The sequence below is a fragment of the Symphalangus syndactylus genome, chromosome 7 (assembly GCF_028878055.3).
Source record: "Symphalangus syndactylus isolate Jambi chromosome 7, NHGRI_mSymSyn1-v2.1_pri, whole genome shotgun sequence".
Lineage (NCBI taxonomy): Eukaryota > Metazoa > Chordata > Mammalia > Primates > Hylobatidae > Symphalangus > Symphalangus syndactylus.
In genome coordinates, this window is record NC_072429.2 from 102,502,615 (window position 1) to 102,530,277 (window position 27,663).

The 27,663-nt window shown below is 35.6% G+C and overlaps 1 protein-coding gene and 1 pseudogene across 33 annotated transcripts in view; both read left to right on the forward strand.

Annotated features, from left to right (window-relative positions):
* RIMS2 (regulating synaptic membrane exocytosis 2) overlaps nucleotides 1–27,663 on the forward strand; it is a 775,242-nt gene that overhangs the window by 258,207 nt on the left and 489,372 nt on the right. For 32 of the 33 annotated variants that reach the window (XM_055286971.2, XM_055286974.2, XM_055286975.2 and 29 more), the window contains one exon: nucleotides 7,351–7,661. In XM_055286971.2, coding sequence (XP_055142946.1) covers nucleotides 7,351–7,661 — 311 coding nt within the window. Of the gene's footprint in view, nucleotides 1–7,350; nucleotides 7,662–15,750; nucleotides 17,163–27,663 lie in introns of those variants that run through there. The other variant, XM_063642912.1, reaches the window with a different exon arrangement.
* Nucleotides 9,412–13,534, forward strand: LOC129486704 (small ribosomal subunit protein eS6-like; annotated as a pseudogene).

The following is a 27,663-nucleotide window of genomic DNA, read 5'->3' on the forward strand; positions in this document are numbered from 1 at the left end:
GCTTAATGGATGAAATCGATGAAATGGGAAGACTGAAGCTCATTACTTCAAGCCTGAGGGTATTTGGGGAAAGTGTTAGGTATACAGAAAAGAACAGTCAAGGAAAAGCTTGCTTCTTCTATTCTTCTACATTGTAGGGGAGGAGAAAGAAGACAGGTGATGCCAGTAGATGATTAGAGGTATGTTCCAGTCTCTTCTTTCCAGGCTTTGACTCAGGACGAGGACGCATTTTTGTTAAATTGAAGGGCATCTTTTATTATTATTTGAGATCCATGGAAGGGAATCACCCTTGGGATGCCCTAGCATCCATCAGGGGCATAGATACTTCAGAATGAACTTGGCAGTGCATCATGATTAAGAAAGGCCAAGAAGGCCAGGTGCGGTGGCTCACGCCTGTCATCCCAGCACTTTGGGAGGCCAAGGTGGGCAGATCACAAGGTCAGGAGATCGAGACCATCCTGGCTAACACGGTGAAACCCCGTCTCTACTAAAAATACAAAAAATTAGCCGGGCGTGGTGGTGGGCGCCTGTAGTCCCTGTTGCTCGGGAGGCTGAGGCAGGAGAATGGCATGAACCTGGGAGGCGGAGCTTGCAGTGAGCAGAGATTGCACCACTGCACTCCAGCCTGGGCGACAGAGCGAGACTCCATCTCAAAAAAAAAAAAAAAAAAAAAGGCCAAGAAAAGGCCAGCCTTGACTTCCAGAACTGTCCTTTGTTCTAGTGTGGCATGAGCATAACTACATGTCCCAGACATGACACCTATCTATAGTGAGGGATGAGATGGCTTTGCAGAAGAAGCAGCAGAATAGACAGCTTTTGCCATAGTGGAATAGAGGATCATTCAGGGACTAAGAGTTTGGCAGTGCTGGTGGGAACCGAAGTGAGATCAGGTTTGTTGAGAAGTACAAGTCTGTGTAAGTTGAGAAGAATCAGACTATCGATTGGATGAGCTGCAGGTTGTGTGGCAGCATAAGCCTCACAGAACACCTGAATACTTTCTTGGAGAGCAGCCAAAAAAGGAGCAGAAATATCAGAAATAGAGAATTTGTCCAAAGGAGCTATTATTTGTTAGACTACAATTTACTGAGTAGCTTTAAAGAAGAATCTGGCAAGTGTGCTGTTGAGAAAAATCAGATCAAAAATAGAGAAATAAATAAGCTACCTTTCTTTGTGAGTAAATTTTTCAAAGCCACAACGATAGCCAACATAGAAGAGTTTGTAACAGCTAAGACTGGGAAATGCTTAAGGTTAAAGCTCTCAGGAGGATGTGCTGTTGCCTCCTGAGAGATTTAATGAAGACCCATCAGACTTTCCTGCTTCAGCCTGTAAGTGTGACTATTGCTAGAAATGCTGTGATTACAGTTCATGGTAAATCTGGGAGTCTTGCTGCTTGTATCAGGGGCATCAGATGAAGAAAATTTCTGATTTTTGTTTTGTAATCCAGAATCTTAGTATTTACAGATGACTATATCTCTTAATTGCCTAAGGAATCCTGTTAGAAAATATTAACCTGGGATATGAGCCAATGTGTCTACTTTTAAAATCCACCGTGGCAGTGCTGGGTGAGGGCTTGTAGTTTAGTAGCTCAGGCTACCCTTGAATTCTGCCTTTTTAGAGACACAGACACCATGGATCTGATCATGGGAATGCTTTAGGGTAATGCTCTGGTTGAGCCTCTGGATTTCCAGACTTCTTGCAGATCTCTGCATCCTTGTTTTTTTCCAAACACAATGCAGGCCAGAGGGAAAGATCTATGGTGGGACTGCGTTCCTTTTGTAGCATTTATCATAATTATAACAATATTTGTGCAATTATTTGTTTGCTTATTGTCTCCCTACTACACTTTATACTCTGTAGCAAAATGTATATTTGTTGAGCTTTATTCACCAGCTCTTAGCATAGCATTTGGCATATAGTAGCCATTTAGTAAATATTGTATAAGTAAATAAATAATGAATTGGTGTGAATATTTACTTGCCCATCTATAAATAAATTGGAATTTTGTGATTTCAATTAATTTTTATGGCAAATTAGTTTCATCTAAGTTTATCTACTAAACTAAATGTAATATTATTATTTTAGTAGAATGTAGTGAATATGTTATAGTCACTGGTGTGTTCGTACGTGCTAACAACCAGCTTTCTTTTAGAAAAATCTCTGACTTGGCATTTTCCAATTTATTTAGTCTAAATACATCCACCACAGCTGATTTCAAGCTAACCCACATTACTTCATGGAATGTGGAGTTAGGGAGAAAGCACACAATTTGTTTTCATGAGTTAGTGAACAACACCGAAGCTCTTTCATATTCATGCCCTAGTAATGTATTGTTCTTCACATACAAGATTGTGCTAGTAATACACATTGAATAAGCATGTACTTTAAAAAGACTGTGAATTAATCAAGATAATGCCATCAATTATTGAAGATAAACTCAAAAAATCTTTAAAGCTCAACTTAGTAGAAGTTTAGTTTTCACCTATGTGAAGTCCACACTGGTGAGCTGATCAGCTGAGTGCTCTCCTCCTAGTGATTATTCAGGTTCCCAGGCTCCTTTTTTTCCTGTGGCTTCCTTATCTCCAAGGTCTTGGCTGAACAGCATGAAGATAGCACATGAGAATTTTTAAAAGTTTATGAAAATGGCACACCCATTCCACTTATAATCCATTGGTAGAATATAATTGTATGGTCATGGTTGCCCATGATAACATGGAAAATGTAGTTTTCTAAGAGGAAAGGAAATAAGGTGTTGAATAGCTAGCCAGAATCTTTCACAATTTTCTATTTATGTAATGGTTACTTGATCAATTTATACTCTTTTACCTTATTTCCTCTCTGACAAATGCACACATATTTATAAGCAGATTGGCAATGGTTAGAGGTAGAGTCTAGTGAATTCCTTTTTCTGTGCAGTTAGCTGGATCATAGGAGCTTGGCCTGTGGTCTCGTTAGTGTAAGTCTTTAACCTATAATCCCTCCCTTTTTTGAATTACTCTATTTTTTTGTCCCTGTTCAGAAGAAAATCATAGTATTTTGCAGACCTTTAGATTGCTCTCAATTGTTGTATATACCTAATGTAAGTTTGTGTTTTTTTTTTTTTGCTTTCTTTTACCATTCATTGCAGCTGTTATGGTTATTATTTTTGTGGTTTAAAAAAGATACTTGTATTTTCCTTAGTTTTTTTCCCTTCCTTTCAACCCTACTAAGAATGTTTATGGAATAAAACATATGGTAGTAAGTGAAAAATTTCGGTCATTAGAGATTATTCCATCTCTTAATATTTCTATATTATTTTTAAAATTTTGGCATATTTAGGACTGAAGGTAATAATAATTTATAATTTTGAACGCTGTATGTTTTGTATTCTCAGGTTCTCGATGTTTTTGGTAATTACGAGAGTCAGTTAATAGTCTCTAACCAGGGAGATTTATAGGCATATATATTTCTAACATATTTTAGACGGCATTCCTTATGTGGTTAATATAACTATTAGTTCTATTAACTATTTTGCTAATAGAACTATTAGCAAAAGGCCTGTGACTTTATTGCCAAATTAGATAAATTTCATTCCATGGACACAGAATTTATCTCTAATAGCTATTAATCATTTCATAGCCAATTAATGAAAAATCATTTCACAACATATATGTATTTCTGAGAGGTATTGAACTACCTCTGTGTTTGTGAGAGGTAGTTCAATACCGTCGCCAATTTATAAGCTAAGCTGCTATCTGTGTAAAGGGGTACAAGTGAAAGTATCAGTTTTTCTGTACTACAATTGTGTTGCTAACAGTGGGGATGCAGTCCGAGAAGTGCATCATTAGGCAATTTGTCATGCTAACATCATGGAGTGTACTTAAACAAATCTAGATGGTATAGCCTTCTACACACCTAGGCTAGATGGTATAGTCTGTGGCTCCTAGGCTACAAACCTGTACAACATGTTACTGTATTAAATATTGTAGGCAGTAGTAACATAATGAAAACTGTTTATGTATCTGAACATATTTAAATATAGAAAAGGCGTGGTAAAAATATGGTATTATAATACTGGAAAAATGGCATGGTAAAAATACGGTATTATAATATTAGGGAAACACCCTTCTATATGTGGTCTTTTGTTGACTGAACTATTGTTATGCAGCACATGACAGTACTTGATGTGGGTAGATTTGGAACTCCTGAGCTTAAAGGATTAATAAACTATTAATCCAAGAGTAGGAGGAGATGGTAGAAGAAGAAAAGAAAGGTAACTAGGGTGTCAATATATGAATAAGAAAATACTAGGAGGCATGGCGGCTCACACCTATAATCCTAGCACTTTGGAAGGCTGAAGTGGGCAGATTGCTTGAACTCAGGCATTCAAGACCAGCCTGGGCAACATAGTGAAACCCCATCTCTACAAAAATACAAAAATTAGCTGGCGTGGTGGCACATGCCCATACTCCCAGCTACTTGAGGGACTGAGGCAGGAGAATCATTTTAACTTGGGAGGTTGAGGCTATGGTGAACTGAGATTGTGCCACTGAACTCCAGCCTGGGTGACAAAGTAAGACCTGTTTCAAGGAAAAAAAAAAAGAAGAAGGAAGAAAGGAAGGGAGAGAGGAAGGAAATAAGGAAGGGAGAAAGGGAGGGATATAGGATAAGGGAAGGAGGGATATAGAATAAGGGAGGGAGGAAGGGAGGAAGGGAAGGATATAGGAGCTAGTGATTTAGGAAGGAACAAATGATCTAGTCAGAAAAGGAGCAAGCGGTGTGCACAGCCCAGGCAATGTGAGAAGGATATTAACACAAGGAGAGTCTTTAATAGGAATCAGACATCATCCTTCATACCTTATGCTCATCTGTCTTATATTAATATTCACTAGATATTAACGGATGGGGAAAATTAAGCTTGATAGTGTTTCCAATTCTTTTTCTCATTTTGGGCTCCACAGAAACAATACTACTTGTACAGTCAGCAGTTCACACTAAGGTAAACTGACAAGGCTGAATATGAACTCCTTTGGTCTTAGCCAGTCTGAGGAGCATACTTGTAACCCATTTAATATATTGAACTAGGAATCTCTGCCATAGACCGGTGGTTCTCAAATGTTAGCAAACATCAGAATTACCTGGAGGGTTTGGGGAAAAAATATTGCTGGGCACTGCCCCAGAGTTTCCTATTCAGTAAGTCTGGGGTGGGACCTGGGAATCAGCACTTCTGGTGATACTGATGCTATTCTCCCAGGGATATTCTTTGAGAAGCTCTGCTCTAAAATACACTAAGTAACCTGCTTACCTTGTGAAAAATTTTATTTTTCAACTGTTAAAAAGCAGCAAATGCTGTTTCTGCAGATGATAGTGATTGGATAATTGTCTGTCTCACAAGCTCTCATTTCTGTTGTTAATTACCAGACACGAAAGGATGCTCTTCTTTAGTACTCTGAGTGTGACCTAATTCAGATAAATTTGTATCTTATAATCATCTAGAATAGATTATCACTGAAGCATAAATAACAACTTGTTTAAAACAGTAAAGTTAAAATTCAAACTTCATTTATTTTTACATTATTTTATGGTCTGTTTTGCGTGGCTTTTTAAAAGAGATCTGCAGTACCTGTGTTTGTCACAAGATGGCATCAAAGGGCTGAGATGCTGGCTCAAATGTTCGTTTTTGAGACTTGATGGGTTAGATATATTTCATGTCTATTCAAACCAATTATAGCAAAAGAAATTTGAACTGAGGCATATTCTTTTTAATGTCAGTGAGATAATGGTGTTTTCACATCAAAATACTTATAAAAATAAAATACGTACATATATTGATATTATGACTAATTCTTTAGGAAATTAATGAACATACATCTTGGCTTAATAATATCTAATATATTATTACCATATTCCCCCAGAAGAATTTTAAACAACCTAAACTTAGCAAACATTTATTATATCTTACTATTCTATAATTTATAAGGTTTTATTATGCTAGTAGAAGATGTAGTTCCTGCCTTCAATAAGCTTCAAATTTAATTGGGGAGAAAAGAAATGTACATACAATTCAACGAAAGAACAAAATAATAAAAATGAGCAAGTACAATGTTGTGTGATAAGATCTGTACAAACTATGAACTGGAATAATGGGCAATAAGGTAAAAAATCTACATGATATTTTACAAAAACATTTTTGTGTCAGTTGAAAACACTATATTGAACCTTTTACTGTGATTATCTATACTGTTGTAATTTATTTTATGTGAGAAAATGTTTAGCAACCTGGAGAGCTCTGTAAGAGTAAGTATTTGACATGAACAAAACATTAGCACTCACACACTTGAATTATGAACGGTTATTTTATGATAATATGACTTTTTAAATGATTAATTGAAAAGGATTTTTCAGAAAAGGGTGAAGGGCTTTCTGGCCACAGAGATATTAATTACAATATGTTTAGATTTCTTGAATCTGAAAAATATATCTGTTTAAAAATTGAGTATAGAATAGTTGTGCTGAGGTTGGAGGAGAGGAAAAGGGCTGTTGCTGTTTAGTGGGTATAGAGTTTCAATCTTGCAAGAAAAATTTTGAAGATCTGTTTCACAATGTGAATATACTTACTGCTACTGAGGTGTACAATTAAAAATGGTTAAAATGGCAAATTTTTTGTTGTGTCTTTTGCCACAATGAAAACATCAAATGCATTAGTATACATTATTAGCAATTAATTGGTTTTTTTATAGAGGATCAACAAAGCTTGTAACTTTATTTTAGCCATTAGGTGCTACTTGAAAAAAATAAAAGCCCCCTTAAGAATATAATTGCTGATAGAATGTTAACCTGATACTAACAGCTAATTTTCTTTATAACAAGTAATATTCTAGATATTTTAAATAAATTATTTCTAATATTCAACCTCAAAATACAGGGAAATTATCATCTTTATTTCCCTATTTTATCTTTAAGGAAACTAAGTTTTATAGATATGAAGATTCAGTTCCTTGTTGAAAGTTGCAAAGTTTCTAATTTTGGAGTTGGTATTTAAACCCAGCTGTCTAGCTTCAAAATCTATTTTCTGTGTATTACACAATACCTGTAATTTAAATAAAACTAATTAAGTAATACAAATGAACAATCAGCAATTTAGGACTCTAGTTTGCTATCTCTGTGGTCAATAAATGTTGACTATTTCGTTAGAATTATTCAGAAAAATTAAAAGAAAGCATATATTTAATTTACAGTAGCAGTTAATTAGGATTATATTTTAACTTCAGAAGGATAACCACGTAATTTTTTGTTTGCTTGAATTTTTGTCTCTTTTTGTTTGTTTTTAACTTTTGGGAACACTAATTTTTCCCCCTATGTCTTCATGTGCAGGTTATGTGGGTATGTAATTTGTGCCGAAAACAACAAGAAATCCTCACTAAATCAGGAGCATGGTTTTATAATAGTGGATCTAATACACCATGGCAACCTGATCAAAAGGTTCTTCGAGGGCTAAGAAATGAGGAGGCACCTCAGGAGAAGAAACCAAAACTACATGAGCAGACCCAGTTCCAAGGACCCTCAGGTGACTTATCTGTACCTGCAGTGGAGAAAAGTCGATCTCATGGGCTCACAAGACAGGATTCTATTAAAAATGGGTCAGGCGTGAAGCATCACATTGCCAGTGACATAGCTTCAGACAGGTAAACATTTTGTTTAATCTTTAGGCAAATGTATTACTTTTAGTCTTCATTCCAAACAGAGATAACAATACATGAAATGTTTAGGCAATGGTGAGTTGTCTAAGTAATGTAAACATTCATGTTTTACATAAATACTGTATGTGATGTTCAGGACTTGACCTATCATAGGTTTGAACTATCTTAGATTTGATGTGGGAGTGTTAGGTTGTCAGATAGATTTTCCAGCATAAAGAAGTGAAATAAAACAGGGAACTTAGAAGTTTTTGTCAAAGGAAAGACAGACTGGCATTGGACTAATGGGAATGAAGAAGAGATGGCTATAAGACACTTTATAGAGGTTGGATTGATGGGACTAGTTGGAAGTGGGAGTTAAGATAATGGGGAAGGTTAACAATATCTCCAAAGGTTCTATCTTGGGCTAAAGGATGTTGTGGGTTTTCAAGCAAGTATATGCAGATCCGACATCAGGTTTATAGTGAAGGATTTTATGAGTTTGATATATCCATGTGCTAACTCTGTTTTAACTATTTTGGCTCAGTTCCATGGGCTTCTTCTTGTTCAAAGTGTGATACTTAAAATAGTGCATAGGGCACTTATATTTCCTACCTTTGGAAGCAGAATAAAGGATTTTGATGGGAAGATTCTTTTTCTTTTTCTTTGTGTTTTTTTTTTTTTTTTGAGATGGAGTTTCGCTCTGTCACCAGGCTGGAGTGCAGTGGCACGATCTTGGCTCACTGCAATCCCTGCCTCCCCGGTTCAAGCGTCCCCTGCCTCAGCCTCCCGAGTAGCTGGGACTACAAGTGTGCACCACCATGCTTGGCTAATTTTTAGTACTTTAGTAGAGGCGGGGTTTTACCACGTTGGCTAGGATGGTCTCGATCTCATGACCCGTGATCTGCCCACCTCGGCCTCCCAAAGTGCTGGGATTACAGGTGTGGGCCACCATGCCTGGCCTACTTTTCTACACCTTATTTTTCTGTTTGAATAAAGATAAATTTAAACCTGGTTTATACTATTTCTGTTGCCCAGAAGTAGCAGGTACATTTCTGTGTTGAACAAGCACAAAGTCATGCATTCCTGCAGAAACAAATCTAAATTGTACATATAGTATTGTAAGTTCTTGGGTATCAGTTCTAACAAGTAAGACCACTGGGAGTCATTTTAGATGGTGCCTAAAGTCACCACTCCGACACATTGCTGGATCTTGACAGAAAAAGAAAACAATGAGTGCATCAATTCTTTTGCAAAGTAGTAAAAGGGAACAGTACATGTAACCCTGTCTTTGGGGAAAACAATCATCTTAATCTCGTGGGGACTTCTTCTGGGAGACTGGGTAGAAAGACCTCAGAGTTATCCTATGTAGAGGACAAGGAAGTTGGAGTATTTAATTTATCAACTCTCCTTTATTGTTGGTCCAGGGCTGATCCTGGGAATTGTTAACTCTCTGAAACTCACTGGCTAGAGAAAACACTCAGGCAGAGTGTAACAAACACTTACAGTCAGCAGATTTTGTTATGTAGGGAATGGTGAATGATGAGGCAACGTGGTTGGGTTGCTGGTAGTATCTGCTACACAGTGACTTCAGAGATCAAGAAAGTTCCCCAAATGGCAGTTATAATGGTCAAGGTATATGAAAAAAATAGATAACCAGTGGAGATAGAGTTTTTTAAAAATGAGTGAATGAATGACTAAATAAAATGAATAATGGGCTCTTTTTCGTGGTACCTCGGAGGCATTCACTTACTTCAAGATGAAGCTGGACATCTCCTTCCAGCCACTGACTGCCAGAAACTCATTGAAGTGGACGATAAACACAAACTCTGCACTTTTTATGAGAAGGATATGGCCACAGAAGTTGCTGCTGACGCTCTGGTTGAAGAATGTAAGGGTTATGTGGTCCTAATCAGTGGTGGGAATGACAAACAATGGTTCCCCATGAAGCGGGTGTCTTGATTCATGGCTGTGTCTGCCTGCTAATGAGTAAGGGGCATTCCTGTTACAGACCAAGGAAAACTGGAGAAAGAAAGAGAAAATCAGTTCGTGGTTGCATTGTGGATGCCAATCGGAGCTTTCTAACTTGGTTATTGTAAAAAAAAGGAGATAAGTATATTCCTGGATTGACTGATACTACGGTGCCTCATCGCCTGGGGCCCAAAAGAGCTAGCAGAATCCACAAACTTTTCAATCTCTCTAAAGAAGATGATGTCCACCAGTATGTTGTAAGAAAGCCTTTAAACAAAGAAGGTAAGAAACCTAGGACCAAAGCACCCAAAATTCAGCGTCTTATTATACTCCACGTGTCCTGCAGCACAAATGGCGGCATATTGCTCCGGAGAAGCAGCATACTAAGAAAAATTAGGAAGAGGCTGCAGAATATGCTTAACTTTTGGCCAAGAGAATGAAGGAGGCTAAACAGAAGCGTCAGGAACAAATTGCTAAGAAATGCAGACTTTCTTCTCTGCAAGCTTCTACTTCTAAGTCTGAATCCAGTCAGAAATAAGATTTTTTGAGTAACAAATCGATAATATCAGACTAAAAAAAAAAGGATAATAGGAATATAGACTCCATTTGTTTAAAAATTAACCACATAAGATAGCTTTTTGTGGAGCTTAGAGAGGCAGGGTTAGGAAGAATAAAACAAAATACTAAAGCATTAGGTCACATAATAGAATATTAAGTTTTGGAATGCATTTCATCAGGAAGTTAATGTGTGTTAAAAATAAATTCAATAAATTTATGAGTAATTAATTCATCATAGACAAGGTAAAGCCTATCTGTAATCTTTGTTTTTTGTTTTTGTTTTTGTTTTGAGACAGAAGTCTCTTTTTGCTCAGGCTGGAGTGCAGTGCCATGATCTCAGCTCACTGCAACCTCCGCCTCCCGGGTTCAAGCGATTCTCCTGCCTCAGCCTTCCAAGTAGGTGGGATTACACGCACCCACCACCATGCCTGGCTAATTTTTTTGTATTTTTAGTAGAGACAGGGTTTCACTATGTTGGCCAGGCTGGTCTTATATTCCTGACCTGAGATGATCCACCCACCTTGGCCTCCCAAAGTGTTGGGATTGCAGGCGTGAGCCACCGTGCCCGGTTGCCTGTCTGTAATCTTTGAAGAAGGTGGTAATGAAAACAAATAAAAATCTTATATTCTTTGATGCCTCTTTCACTCACAAGTACTGGACTGAATAAACAATTGAAATTGACCTATTGTGGGGAGCCAACAGGTTGTAGTTCCTTTTATTCTTCTCTCTTTTGCCTGGTGCTTTGGCTACTATTACTAATAAATTCATGCTTAATGACTAAAAGCATACTGTATATCTTCTTTCCAAACCTTACAAATGCCCAACCAATAGCTCCTTTTGTTCACAAAATTTACTTTTAGTCAGGAAAGAAGTTAGAGTTTAGTATCAGATTTGGTAGTTATGCCTAGAAAATGGAGCTCATTATAGTTTACATACACTTTTATTTGGGAAATACTTTAAAGAGTATTTCTTTTATTTTAAAATGCAGATTATACAGTAGTTAATTAGACATTTATCTGTAGCCAGTATTGAGTCCTTTGAATTTTTTTTCCCTACAGCAAGGGATCAGCAAACTATGAACCTGGGCCAAATTTGACTTGCCACTTGGTTTTTGTAAACAAAGTTCTTTTGGAACACAGCCACTCCTGTTCATTTATTTACTGTCTACGGCTGCTGTCAGCTACAATTCCATAGTTGAGTTGTTGTGAAAGACCATATGGGTCTCAAAACTGCAAATATAATCCGGGTGCAGTGGCTCATGCCTGTAATCCCAGCACTTTGGGAAGCCGAGGAGGGCAGATCACCTGAGGTCAGGAGTTCGAGACCAGCATGGCCAACATGGTGAAACCCCATCTTTACGAAAAATACAAAAATTAGCTGAGCGTGATGGTGCATGCCTATAATCTCAGCTACTTGGGAGGCTGAGGTAGGAGAATCACTTGAATCTAGAAGCTGGAGGTTGCAGTGAGCCAAGATAGTGTCATTGCATTCCAGCCTGGGCAACAAGAGCAAAACTCTGTCTCAAAAAAAAACCCTGCAAATATTTGCTCTCTGATCTTTTCAGAAAAAGTTTGCCAATCCCTGCTCTAGAGAGTAGTTCTCTTAGTGTTGTAGAAATTTCTCCCTTTGCCCATTTTCTTTTGTCACCATTTAAATTTTTTCAGTTAAACCTATTTTCTTTTTTTGTTCCTTTGTCTCCCACCCTTCCTCCCAGCTTCTATCCTTCTCTTTCTGTCTCTCTTTCTTCGTTCTTATCAGAATGGGTTTTCCTGAAGTATTTGAATTGGACGGGGAAATGGAAGTAATGCTAGGAATATAATTTCAGTTTAAAGCATTAGTAATTTGTTTTTTCAATACCATTCAAAAACCAGAGGCTTCAGAAAGAGAACCTTCATTTCAACTTAATTTAACTCTCTGTGGACTTATAACTATATTTGAAACAGAAAAGTATGTTACTCTTTTAAGGAGCTTTAATCTATAACATGATGTATTAGTTTTGACCTTTTCAAATGACTTGTTATTTCTTTCACAGGTTTTGGTACAGTGTTTTACAGATAGGCCATTAGTATTTATTGAATGAATGAATATCAAGTTGGCCCTAAACCTTAGCGTTGAGTAGGCGAATACTTACTTAACATATACTCATAAAATTTCAATTCTTTATCAACTTAGATGCAAAATATTTTTGAGTTTCAAGTATGTTTTTATTTCAAAATAACTTGTGAAATACATTTTAAAACTGGTTTTCTGGTTAAGAAAATAAAATTAGTGAAAACTAAAGTAAAACTGTTTAAAAACATTTAGTTGATATTTCTTACATTTGAAGTTATTTAATAGTTGGATGCTTCATAATTTTCATAGTTAAAAATTAGTGAAATGTAGGAAAGTTTATTTGCAAAATTTTACTATTTAATTTGTAGCAGTTTCTACAACATTTAGAGAAGTTAAAAAGTAAGAAATATGGATAGTTTGTGCAGTAGATGAGAAAGAACTAGAAGTCAGAAAACCTAGGCCCTGTTCTCACCTTTTCCTCATAGTGTCATCATTTCTAGATGTTTATTTTTTTCTCTGTGTGTCCGTTTTCTCATCTCTGGAACGGGAAAAGATAGTCTAAATCCTGAGAAGACTTCCAGTTCTAAAATTCTTTATTGTGTAGTATTTTAAGCTCCTCGGCCATGAGATAAACTTGAAGGCATTCTCTTTCACTATTTTTTTCCTCCTATAACTGGTAGTTGTATGACAAATTAATGCAGGATTATCTTCATTCATATTATAATTCATTGTTATAATTCATTCATTCAACAGATACTTATTGAATTTCAGTGTAGTATTTGTTTCTACATTTTTCTGCTTAAATGATGACTCTTAATGAAAATACCAAGGGTAATAAAAATATAAAACAATTATCTTGTATCTAAACTGTAAAGTTTTAAGGTAGGTTCAATATGATGAATATTTAGCAGTTTAGTAATCACCATTTCCTTATTATCTAGTACTTATGACTTTCCAAATATCTCTGTGACATTGATTATTTAAAAATAAAAATAATATTCAAAATATGTTCTTAACACTTCTGCTTCCAGTACAGATGGAATAATAGTGCCTGGATTTACTATTATGCAGTAGGCACAATAAAATAAAAGGCATCTAGATTGAAAAGAAAGAACTAACACTTTATTCACAGAGAACATGATTATTTATATAGAACATTAATGGGATTTATAAAATTGTTACTAGAGTAAGGCTGTAGAACATAGTCAATGTCTGATAACCATTTATCTTTCTAAATAGTAGCAAGGAAAAACTTATAAATGGAAATTAAAAAAAACTTTAAGACCATTAAAAATACAAAATACATTTATACTAGCACCAAAAAATGAAGTACTTAGATATAAATCTAACAAAATATGCACAAGGTCCGTATGTTGAAAACACTGAAGCACTGATGAAAGAAATAAAAGAAAGCCTGAATAAATGGAAAGATAAACTGTGTACACAGATCATACGACTCAATATTGTTAAGATGTAATTTCTCCCCAATTTGATTTATATATACAGATAGATTCTAAAATTAAAATAGAAATGTTTGAAATAATCAAAACAGCTTTTAGGAAGAACGAAGTTAGAGGCCTAACACTACCTGATTTGAACACATTATAAGTCTACAGTAATCAAAACATTGTGGCATTGGCATAAAGACAAATAGATCAGTGAAACAGAATGGAGAGTCTATATATAAAGCCATTCGCGTATAGACAAGTAATTTTTGACAGAGAGGCAAAGGCAGTTCAGTAGAGGAAGGATAGTGTTTTCAACAAATGGTGTTGGAATAACTGAATATCCATATGCAAAAAAGTTTGAAGCCTACTTTTTTTACTGTATAAAATTAACTGAAAGTGGATCATAGAGATAAATGTAAAACCTAAAAGTACAAAACTTCTGGAAGAAAATATTGGAGAATATTACTTGATCTTGGTTTAGGCTAAAACTTTAAAGCTTGTAGGAGGAACCAGAGGAGAACTTCTTCCAAATTGTAGGGTAATCAATAATTTCTTAGACAAGACAGAAAGCACTAAGTCTATAAAATGAAAAAAAATCCACAACATATTAGACTTCATCAAAATAAAAACTTTTATTCATTGAGACACCATTAAGAAACTGTATAACCACGTTGTATTTCAAGAAATTTCAAGAGAAAATATTTGCTTATTGCTTAAAATCCATATTGCTTAAAAAGATATATAAAGCACTCTTAAAATTCATTAACTTAAAATAACCCTAAAGTGTAAGAAATTGGAATAGGCTGTTTATTAAAAAAATATGAATTGCTAGTAAGTACAAAGAAGTGTCCTATGTGTTTAGTTATTTGGGAAATGCAAATCAAGACTATCAAGTGCCGGGCGTGGTGGCTCACGCCTGTAATCCCAGCACTTTGGAAGGCAGAGGCAGGAGGATCATCTGAGGTCAGGAGTTCGAGACCAGCCTGACCAACATGGAGAAACCCCATCTCTACTAAAAATACAAAATTATCTGGTCGTGGTGGTATATACCTGTAATCCCAGCTACTCAGGAAGGCTGAGGCAAGAGAATCACTTGAACCCAGGAGGTGGAGGTTGCGGTGAGCTGAGATGGCGCCATTGCACTCCAGCCTGGGCGACAAGAGCGAAACTCCATCTGAAAAAACAAAACAAAACTATAAGGAGATACTTTGATATATCCACTAGAAATGCTACGATTTAAAACAACAAAAATCCTGACAACACTTAACTTTTGTGAGAATTCAGAGGAATTTGACTGCTAATGTCTTGTTAGTGAAAGTATAAAACATCTAAAATGGTATAAACATGGGAGGCCGAGGCAGGCAGATCAGTTGAGGTGAAGAGTTTGAGACTAGCTTGGCCAATATGGTGAAACCCCGTCTCTACTAAAAATAAAAAAATTAGCTGGACGTGGTGGCACATGCCTGTAATCCCAGCTACTCAGGAGGCTGAGGCACAAGAATTGCTTGAACCCGGGAGGCAGAGGTTGCAGTGATCTGAGATTGCACCACTGCACTCCAGCCTGGGTGACTGAGTGAGACGCTGTCTCAATACATAAATAAATAAATATTAAAATGATCTAAACATTAGAAAAGTGTTTGGCAGTTTCTTATACTGAGACTGTCTCAATAAATAAATAAATAATAACTCGTCTAAACATTAGAAAAGTGTTTGGCAGTTTCTTATAAAATTAAATATATACTTTCCCAATGACACAGCAGTTCTACTCCTAGGTATTTACTTAAGAGAGATGAAATAATATATCTACAAAATACTTGTATGATAACGTTTATAGCAGTCTCATTCATAGAATTTCCAAAATGGAAGCTTCCCATATGTCCATCAACAGGAGAATGTATGAACAAACTATGGTATATTCAAGTATATTCAAATAAGTGTATTACTTATCAATGAAGTGAGGGAACTGTTTACATGCACAGAAACATGGATGAATCTCAAAATCATTGTGATGAATGGAAGAAGCTCGACACAAAAGAGTACATATGATATAATTCAATTTTTATCCACAGAAACATGGATAAATCTCAAAATCATCGTGATGAATGGAAGAAGCTAGACACAAAAGAGTACATATGATATGATTCTATTTATATGAAGGTCAAGAAGAGATAAAACAAATCTATAGAAAAGAAATCATAACAATGTTTTCCTTGAGGGAACTTTCTGGGGTGATGAAAACCTTCTGTATCTTCATAGGGGTATGGATTACTGGGTGATGTATTTGTCAATGGCTACTATAGTGGTAACATTTAAGATCTGTATACTTTTAACTGCATGTAAATTATATTTAGTAAAAAATAAAGGAGAATTATGTGCATAATTGCTAGATTTCAAAATCACTGGTTTCATTGAAATTTTGTTAGTAGTAAATGTTTAAGGCTTATTGTGAAATCGGGTCTAAATTAATGAAATTTTCTTTATAATCAATGTTTCAATAATGGATTTTTTTCAGTAAATTCAGAGATACTTATATTTATAGAATGCTGATAGTGTACCTAACACCAAATCAATGGTATTTAGAATTTACTAAGTGTGCATTACATATGGTTTAAGGACTATCCAGGTAGCCTGCTTTCATGAAATCATGACCATGATTGCCATGACTCTTATTCAAAGTGGTCATCTGAGCTATGTGGTAAGAAAAAATAGCATAACCATGAGAGAAATAAGATAAAATGATGTAAAGGGAAATAATTTGTAAAAGGAAATCAAAGTATGATTAAGAAAGAGGTTAAACTATAGAGCTAAGGAACTAGAGAAAATAAATCACCAATGTTTTTCTTAGGAGAAAAAAGAATCTAATAACCTGGAAGCAAATGATCTCATAACCTTTATTCCTAGATATTTCTTCTTATACTTTTTAGAATACAGGTAAAACAAAAAGGCAACAAAGATGGCTATGTCTTTGGTGCCACTTTCTGTGAATTATGCACATTCAATAAATGCTTGGTACATATGATGAATGAGAGAAAGCTGTAATAATTTTTTTTTTGTTTTGTTTTGTTTTTTTGTTGTTTTTTTTCCTTGAGACGGAGTCTTGCTCTGTCGCCCAGGCTGGAGTGCAGTGGCGCAATCTCGGCTCACTGCAAGCTCCGCCTCCCGGGTTCACGCCATTCTCCTGCCTCAGCCTCTCCGAGTAGCTGGGACTACAGGCGCCCGCCACCACGCCCGGCTAATTTTTTTGTACTTTTAGTAGAGACGGGGTTTCACTGTGGTCTCGATCTCCTGACCTCGTGATCCGCCCGCCTCGGCCTCCCAAAGTGCTGGGATTACAAGCGTGAGCCACCGCGCCCGGCCAAGCTGTAATAATTAAATAACAAATGTCTTCAACATGACTGATGTCTTTTCTGTAGCATTTTTATCTTTTATTGAAAGGATGATTAATCAATAGTCTTGAAGACAAATAATGATCTGTTCTTATATGGCCAATGCTTAATAGACTTTTTTATTTTCAAGAATATGATATGAGCTCTGAAAGACAAAGTATCTCTCTTAAAAAGGATGTTTAACATAGTATAATAATTGGTTTTACTGCATAGAAGTCAGTTTGTTCTCTTGGAATATGTAACTTAAATATTTCAATTTTTAGGTGAAAAAAAGAATCTCTATTTCTATTTTCAACTGAATTAAACTTGAACTATTGTCAAGTTTCCTTCATTTAAGTGACCTATAAATAGAGTTGCAACATGTGCCAGCTTGCCTAGGACAGTCCCAGTTTACACATGCTGTCCCAGCATTCTGCATAGATTGACATTTGTTCTGGATTTTATATGAAGTATTTTATTAAGAGTTGCATTAAAATAAGCTGGGGTGAGTTTGGAAGGTCTCCATTTTGTGCTTACATACTGCTGCTGCCATGATTTCATCCTGTGTGGGATGCACGTATGGTGAAGAGTTCTCAACTGAAATATAATCACCAATAACCCATCTTTTCCCTAACTTTTCAGACACAAGACAGCTAACATTTCTTTTTTAAGGACAGGATGAAGGTACCACTACTAAAATGAAGTGTAATAGAAAGATCTTTGGTGGTGGTGGTAGAAGTATTTGACATTGCTGTGCCATTTGCCTTTTGATGTATTGGTCAGTTTAGTCATGATCCATTCTTTGGCATTTGAGATGGGAGACTATAAGGTTGTTGGAGATTATAAATTAGAGTAGGACTTAGAGGTTGAACAGTCCTGTCATAGAATGTACAGAAGGTAGTCTGGATGTTTTTTCTCCAGTGGTTTTGTCATTTATTATATAGTGTAAATTTATAAATATTTTTGTATTTTATTATTTGGTAATTTTAAAAATTTGCAATAAATATTTCAGCAGGAAGATGCTAAAAATGAAAATGCATTTTTACTGATGAATGTGTAACTTGTGCAAAGTTTTTGTTGACATTTGCTATCCACTAGGGGGCTAGTAGTCACAGAATACACCCTTGCAAAAAGAAAAAAATAAACCTTTGAAGAAGCAACATCAATTTCAAAAGTTAGTAAAATTATTTTAAGAAAACCCAACAATGACAAAGATGTGCAAAGTGCATTTTATAAGTTAGCTGTGAAGCATGACTTTTCCTTTAGATTAAACAGCTGTTCTTTTTAATTTTAGTCAGTTTCAGTTCCAAGTTGTGTGTGTGTGTGTGTGTGCAATCAAAAAGTAAATCATTAACAGAAGAACTTTACTATATTAGTAAGTGTTGACATTTTAAAAGGCATTTTAAAACCAATGCTTTTCAACACTAGGACATTTAAATTTTCTCTACAAAAGCAAGGGAAGAATTGAACAAATTAAATAAATTTCATTATGCAACAGTCATGTGTGTCTTTTTCATCAGTGTATTCCTAGCACCTCACACAGTAATTGATACATAGTGGTGCTCATTAAATAGTTGTTGAAAGACTGAATGAGTAGATAAGTAAAAAAGCTTAAGGAAAAAGGAGAAAGAATTATAAGAAAAAAGGAGGAAGAATTAAAAGGACAGAACCCCAGGAAAAGAATGTAGATAGACCTTACAAACAATTAGAGTTACGGACTCAAATGCTATGAACTGTATCCCGGTATCTTGCCTCTATTTTTCAGTATATCTGTTCTTTTGTGTCTTTCCAAAACGTTTTCACTGGTAAGCTGTTCTACATGGAATGAAAAATGATCATCAATAGAAATTTCTGAATAAATGAATGAAAGGAGTTTTGTACTGGCCTTCATACTGAAAATCAGTACATTATTGGCATATGTATCATATATCCTGCTTGGGAATTAAGATAACTTAAATAAAAGCTATTTCATTTAAGTAAAAAGCTATTTTATTTATTTTGATGATGAAAATACAGTTGAGGTCTAAGGCAGTATATAGTTGAACAGTGCTTTATGCTAATTAGGGTTGATATAGACAGAAAATAAATATAAACTCTGCCATTTGAAAGCTGTTAAAATATTTCATCATTTGATTTCATAATGGTATGCATATAAAAGTATATTAAAATGGGCTGTATGCATTTTGATCTGACATTGGTTATCAAAATTGATTTGTGGACTATAAAAAAATCATCCTCTCTTAAAAAGATAAAAATAGAATTTTGTTTCATGCCTCTTAAACTGGGTACAAAGACAAGAGTAACAACTTCTGAACTCAATCATAGCATATAATTTTAAGTTATCTTTTCTTTGCTGACATTTAAAAATGTCAAAACTTGCTATGACTTTGACATTTTTAAAAAGTTTGTTACTTCATAGGTTAGAAGTAAAAAAATGAAGTAACATGAAAAGTACACATTTATGTATATTTGATTTTTTATTGATATGTAATAGATATACATATTTTGGGGGTACATAGGATATTTTGACACATTCATATCATATGTAAAGACCAAATCAAGGTAATTGGGATATCCATTACCTAAATATCTTATCTTTATACTGGTAATATTCAAATTATTCTCTTCTGGCTATTTTGAAATGTACAATAGATTATTGTTAACTAGTATCACCCTACTGATCTGTCAAACACTAGGTCTTATTTCTATCTAATTGTATATTTGTGTCCATTTATCAATCTCCTTATGCTCCTTCCCTCTGCCCTTTCTGGCCTCTGGTAACCATCAATCCACTTTCTAGAGATCTTCATGAGATCCACTTTTGTAGCTCCCACATGAGTGAGAACATGTAATATTTGGTCTTCTGTGCTTGGCTTATTTCACTTAACATAATGACCTCCAGTTCCATCCATGTTGCGCAAATGACAGGATTTCATTCCTTTTATGGCCAAATAATATTCCATTCTATATATATGTCACATTATCTGTTTATCCATTGATGGGCATTTAGGTTGATTTTATATTTTGGCTATTGTGAATAATGCTGCAGTAAACGTGGGAGTGCAGATATCTCTTTAATATATTAATTTCATTTCTTTTGGATGTATACTCAGTAGTGCAGTTGCTGGATCATATGATAGTTCTATTTTTAGTTTTTTTGAGGAACCGCCAAACTGTTCTCCATAGTGGCTATACTAATTTACATCCCCACCAGCAGTTTATGAGAGTTCTCCTTTTTCCACATCCTCACCAGCATCTCTAATCCTTGTCTTTTTGAAGAAGTCATTTTAACTGGGGTGAGAAGATATCTCATTGTGATTTGATTTGCATTTCTCTGATTATTAGTGATGCTGAACATTTTTCATATGCTTGTTGGTCATTTGTATGTTTTCCTCTGAGAAATGTCTATTCAGATCTTTTGCCCACTTTTAAATTGGATTAGTTGGTTTTTTGCTGCTGAGTTGTTTGAGCTCTTTATATATTCTGGTTATCAATTCCTTGCCACATGGATAGTTTGCAAATATTTTCTGCCATTATATGGGTTGTCTCTTCATTTTGTTTATTGTTTTCTTTTCTGTGCAGAAGCTTTTAAGCTTGATATAATCCCATTTGTCTGTTTTTGCTTTGGCTGCCTGTGATTTTGAGGACTTATTCAAAATCTTTGCCCAGACCTATGTCCTGGAACATTTTCCCAATGTTTTCTTCTAGTAATTTCACAGTTTTGGGTCTTCAATATAAGTTTTTAATCCATCTTGATTTGATTTTTTTATATGGTGAAAGATAGGATTCTAGTTTCATTCTTCTGTATATGAACATCCAATTTTCCCAGCACAGTTTATTGAAAAGACTATCCTTTCACCCTATGAATGTTCTTGGTGCCTTTGCTGAAAATGAGTTGGCTATCGAATACTATGCAGCCACAAAAAAGGATGAGTTCATGTCCTTTGTAGGGACATGGATGAAGCTGGAAACCATCATTCTGAGCAAACTGTTGCAAGGACAGAAAACCAAACACTGCATATTCTCACTCATAGGTGGGAATTGAACAATGAGAACACCTGGACACAGGGTGGGGAGCACCACACGCTGGGGCCTGTCATGGGATGCGGGGGAGGGGGGAGGGATAGCATTAGGAGATATACCTAACGTAAATGATGAGTTAATGGGTGCAACACACCAACATGGCACATATATACATACGTAACAAACCTGCACATTGTGCACATGTACCCTAAAACTTAAAGGATAATAAAAAAAAAGAAAGCAAGTGAGTTGGCTATAAATGCATGGGTTTATGTCTGGATTCTCTATTCTGTTTCATTGGTGTATGTGTCTGTTTTTATGCCCGTACCACACTGATTTGGTTACCATAGCTTTGTAATATAGAAAGCTTTGGTTACCTTTGGTTACCATAGCTTTGTAGTACATTTTGAAGTTAGGAAGTGTGAAGCCTCTAACTCTGGCTATTTGGGCTCTTTTGTTGTTCCATTTAAATTTTAGGATTTTTAAATTATTTCTGTAAAGAATGTCATTCAGATTTTGACAGGGATTGCATTGAATCTGTAAATTGCTTTGGGTAGTATTGACATTTTAAATTCTTTCAATCCATAAGCATGGAATATCTTTTCATTTTTTGTGTCCTTTTCAATTTCATTCATTAATGTTTTACACTTTTTATAGATATTTCACTTATTTAGTTGAATTAATTGGTAAGTATTTGATATTCTTTGTAGCTATTGTAAATGAGACTGCTTTCTTCATTTCTTTTTCAGATTGTTTCCTGTTTGTATACAGAAATGCTGCTGATTTTTGTATGTTGATTTTGTATCCTGCAACTTTACTGAATTTGTTTATCAGTTCTAACAGTTTTTTGGTGGAGTCTTCAGAGTTTTCTCATCTGTAAACAAGGCTAATTTGACTTCTTCTTTTTCCAATTTGGATGCTTTTTTTTTCCCTCTTGTCTACTTGTTCTGGCCAGGACTTCTAGTATCATATTGACTAAACATAGTGTAGTGAAAGTAGGCATCCTTGTCTTGTTCCAGATCTTAGAGGAAAGACAGTTTTTCCCCATTCAGTATGATATTAGCTGTGGGTTTGTCATATGTGGCCTTTATTATTTTGGCGTATGTTCCTTTCATATTCTGTTGAGGGTTTTTTTGTAAAGGTTTGTTTACATCCCTTGAAATTATCAGATGAATTTCTCTTGAAATTATCAGATGAATTGGAGTTCCTTTATATGTTACTTGCTTCTTTCCTCTAGCTGCTTTTAGGATCCTCTCTTTATCCTTTACCTTTGAGGATTTGACTATTAGATGACTTGAGTTAGTATTATTTGGGTTGAATCTCTTTGATATTCTCTGACCTTCCTCTACCTGGATATTTATATATTTCTCAAGTTTTGGAAAAATTTCAACATTATTTCTTTGAATAAGCTTTTACCTTTTGCTCTTGTTCAACTCCCTCTTAGACACAAATAATTCTTAGATTTGGTCTTTTCTGGTAATATTCTATTTCATGTAGATCATCTTTATTATTTTTCATTGTTTTTCTTCTTTCTCCTCTGATCGTATTTTCAAACGCTTGTCTTCAAGCTCTCCGATTCTTTCCTCTACTTGATCCATTCTGTTTTTGAGAGCCTCTCATGATTTTTTTCAGTTCAGCCAATGTATTTCTCAGTTGCAAGATTTCTGTTTTTAAAAAATTATTTTAATATCTTTGCTAAATTTCTCAGATGAATACCTGAATTGCTTTTCTGTGTTAACTTGGAGATCACTGAATTTCCTTAAAACTGCTATTTTTATATGTGAGAGAGCTCACATATCATTCTCTCAGTGGCATCAGTAACTGGTTCCTTGGTTTGTCCATTTGGAGACATAATGGTTTCCTGTTTGCTATTGCTTCTTGTGGATGTCTTTCTATGTCTTTGCATTGAAAGGTTATTTATTCCAATCTTCCCTGTCTGGCTTGTTTTGTTTTTTACTTGACTTGTTTTCTTAGAGATTCTTTTTAGTTTACCTGTTGATTTTTTTTTTCTAGGTTGCTGCCTTCTTTTTGGTGCTAGATGGTACCTTAAGCCAAAGTTTGCCTGGCTGTAGTAAATGATTGGGTTACTGCCCATCCTGAATGGGAAAAATCCAAAGAGGATATTCTGGCAGTGTTGCGAGGCTGGCCAGGGGCTCATGCCCAGAGGATCTGTGGAATATACCTCCTGTAGCATGGTGCTGCGGAATTGCCCCTCTGATTTGGCATCTCCTTTGACTGAGTTAAGAAACAGTTTCCAGGACTGAGATCCAGTGTAGAAACTGAGTTGGAGGAAGTATTCCATGCACTTCGTGGTGGGCAGATTATGGGGAAAGGCATCAAATACCTTACAGCTTGCTTGGAGTTTTTTCACTTCTTTGTGGCCCTGAGAACTGTCTCTTCCTCACGTTTGAATTCTGGGATATTGATGATGATAAATTGGTGCTGTATATTTGTTTTTCATTTTCTGTGGGGGTGGAGGGAGTGAAGTCAGCTTGGTTCTTTGTCATTTTGGAACCGGAACAAAAGTGTACATTTTTAGTAAAGTTAAAATTATTTTTTCATCAGCAAGTGTTAAAAGTTATTTTGTTCAAAATGACTTAGTATTGTTGCTATAGAGATGGCTTTGATAGGTACTTGAAAAAGTTACTACGCTTATTTTAAAAAACGGTTTAAAATCTTGTTTCCATAATTACTCAAATTTTTTGATTTGCATGTTCTCTTTGAATGTGTTTTGGAGTAAATTTTAAGACTTCCCAGTTCTTGAAGAAGAATTTTCTTATGCTTCAAGGTTTATTTCTTCCATATATTATCTCCCCTATTCTTTTTTTTTTTTTTTTGAGACAGAGTTTCACTTTAGTTGCACAGGCTGGAGTGCAATGTCATGATCTTGGCTCACTACAACCTCTGCCTCCCAGGTTCAAGCGATTCTCCTGCCTCAGCCTCCCAAGTAACTGGGATTACAGGTGTGTACCACCGTGCCTGGCTAATTTTTGTGTTTTTAGTAGAGACGGGGTTTCACCATGTTGGTCAGGCTGGTATCGAACTCCTGATCTCCGGTGATTTGCCCGCCTCGGCCTCCCAAAGTGCTTGGATTAAAAGCATGAGCCACCACACCTGGTCTTATCTCCCCTATTCTATATATTTACTGCATACTCCAGCTGCTCAGTTTCGCTCAGTTTCTGTTTTCTTTTTTTTTTTTTTTCTCTAACACGGTTACTATTTTTGTTTGAGTGTGTATTTTTATAGACATTCTCTGCAAATATAAGAATATATGTGTACACTATATATATCTATTTCTTTGAAGTGATACCATACTATATATGTATTTCCTTATCTTTCTTTTTTAATTTAGCAACATATGTTGGGAATCTTTCTTTACCAGTGCATAGTGAGTGTTCTTCTTCATAAATTTTAGTGGATGTGTCATATTTATTTAGTCTGTAATGATGAACAGTTAGATTATTACAACTTTTTTTGCTATTATAAATGCTATCATGATACTTAAATCCCGTGTGGGTGTGTGTGTGTGTACTTATAGTTTTGCATAATAGTAAATCTGTAAGATAAAGGAAAATTCCCAGAAGTACAATCACTTGGTTAAAGAATATATGCAGTTTTAAGTTTTTGTAGTCATTGCGATATTACCCACTAGAAAGGATGTACAAAGTTACACTTCTATCAACAGGTATTAGGGTTTTAGTTTCTAATTCATTAGCCAACACAATATTATACATCTTTACCAGTGCAATAGGTGAAAAACGATACTGCATTATAGTTCTAATTTTTCTTTTTTTATCATAAGTGAGTCAAACTGAGCATTTCTGCCTATGTTTATGAATAGTTTTTTCTTTTAAAACTCTGTTTATATCTTCTTCCATTTTTCCATTGAGTTTTTGGTCTTTATTTACATGGATTTTTAGCATCTCCATTTATATTATAGAAAGTAACTCTTTGTGGAATGGACTGTATGTTAGTTTTCTATATCTATATAACGAATGACCACAAACTTAGAGGCTTATAAAAACATACTTTTAAAATTTCAGTTTGTGTAGGTCAAGATTAGGGTACAAGTTAGCTTAGCTGGGTCTTCTTCTTAGGATCTCTGGAGGCAGAAATCAAGGTGTTGCCTGAGGCTGAGATCTCATCTCATGCTCAGGGTCCTCTTCAAAGCTCCCTGGTTGTTGACAGAATTCACTGCCTTGCAATTGTATGGTTGTTGACAGAATTCACTGCCTTCCACTTGTATGATGTGCCCTCAGCCCTTAGGGGCTACCCAGTGTTCGCTACCAGGTGGCCTTCTCTACCCAGTGTTCCCTACCAGGTGGCCTTCTCCATAGCGTAGCAGTTTGTTTTTTCAAAGCCAGTAGAGAGTGTCTTTGCTGCTTGGGATCTCTCTGACTTCTGTCTCTGACCTCTAAACTCTCTTTTAAAGGGCTAACGTGATTTATCAGACCCACCTAGGGCCTGATAAAATTAATTTCCCTTTTGATTAGTTTAAAGTCAACCAAGGAGGGACCTTAATCACATCTGCAAAATCACCTCACTTTGTCATATAATGTAACCTAATAATGGGAGTGATATCTCATCATATTCACAGATCCTGCCAACATTAAAGGGGAGGGATGATGACCAGGGTGTGTACACCAGGTGGCAAGAATTGTAGGAGCCAGGTTAGAATTCTGCTCACTTCAGATTGGAAATACTTTTCCCCAGTTTATTATCTTTTGACCTTGCTTATATTATTCTTTTACCAATGCATAAACATAAACATAAACATATATTATGATGGATTGTATTATTTTTTATTTTTTTGAGACAGGGTCAGGCTTTGTCACCCAGGCTGGAGGATGGTAGCACAATCATGCTCACAGCAGCCTCAACCTTCCGGGCTCTAGCAATTCTTCCACCTCAGCGTCCAAAATAGCTGGGACTACAAGTTTGTGCCACCATGTCCAGCTATGTTTTTCTATTTTTAAACTTTTAGTAGAGATGGCATCTCTCTAGCCTGTTTAGGCCATTCTCAAACTCCTGGGCTCAAGTGATCCTCCTGCCTTGGCTTCCCAAAGTGGTGGGATTACAGGTATGAGCCACCCTGCCCAGCCTATGGTTTTCTTTTATGGCTCGTGATTTATTTATTTTTAATGGAGATATAATTCATGTGTCATAAAATTAACCCTTTAAAAATGGACACCTAAGTGGTGTTTAGTTTATTTTTGAAGTTGTCCAACTATTACGACTATCTAATTCCAGAATATTTCCATAAACCCCAGAAAACTTGTGCCCATTAGCAGTCACTTGTCATTCTTCTCTTTCCTCAGTCCTCTAGCAACCACTAATCTACTTTATGTCTCTGGATTTGCCTATTCTGGACATTCATAAAAATAGTATCATGCAACATGTAGCCTTTTGTTACTGGCTTTTTCAGTTAGCGTAATGTTTTCAAAGTTCATTGATTGTATAGCATAAATCAGTAATTCATGTCTTTTTATGATGGAATAACATTTCATTGTATGTATATACCACATTTCTTTTATTCATCAGTTGATGGACATTTGAGTTTCTCCTTTTTAGCTTTATGCATAATGCTATTATAGACATTTGTGTGTAACTTTTTGTGTGGACATATATTTTTAATTCTCTTGTCTGTATTTTTATTATAATCATTCCAGGGAGTATGAAGTGGTTTTTATTTGTATTTCCCTAATGACCAGTGACGTTGAGCATCTTTTCTTGTGCTCATTGGCTATTTATATATCTTCTTTGGAGAAATATCAAATCAAATCCTTTGTTGGGTTTATATTTAAAAGGCCCTTTCTTCTTCACTAAGATTAATACATATTTCTGTTATTCTAATACTGTTATGATTTTATGTTTACATTGTAAAAAATGGATCTGTCCAAAATTTATTAAAGTATGGTGTTAGGTGAAAAATGAGCAAAGCCTCCAAGAAGTATGGGACTATGTGAAAAGACCAAATCTACATCTGATTGGTGTACCTGAAAGTGATGGGAGAATGGAACCAAGTTGGAAAACACTCTGCAGGATATTATCCAGGAGAACGTTCCCAACCTAGCAAGGCAGGCCAACATTCAAATTCAGGAAATACAGAGAATGCCACAAGAGATACTCCTCGAGAAGAGCAACTCCAAGACAAATGATTGTCAGATTCAACAAAGTTGAAATGAAGGAAAAAATGTTAACGGCAGCCACAGAGAAAGGTCGGGTTACCCACAAAGGGAAGCCCGTCAGACTAACAGCGGATCTTTTGGCAGAAACTCTACAAGCCAGAAGAGAATGGGGGCCAATATTCAACATTTTTAAAGAAAAGAATTTTCAACCCAGCATTTCATATCCAGTCAAACTAAGCTTTGTAAGTGAATCAGAAATAAAATCCTTTACAGACAAGCAAATGCTGAGAGATTTTGTCACCACCAGGCCTGCCTTACAAGAGCTCCTGAAGGAAGCACTAAACATGAAAAGGAACAACTGGTACCAGCCACTGCAAAAACATGCCAAATTGTAAAAACCGCCAATGCTAAGAAGAAACTGCATCAACTAATGAGCAAAATAACCAGCTAACATCATAATGCCAGG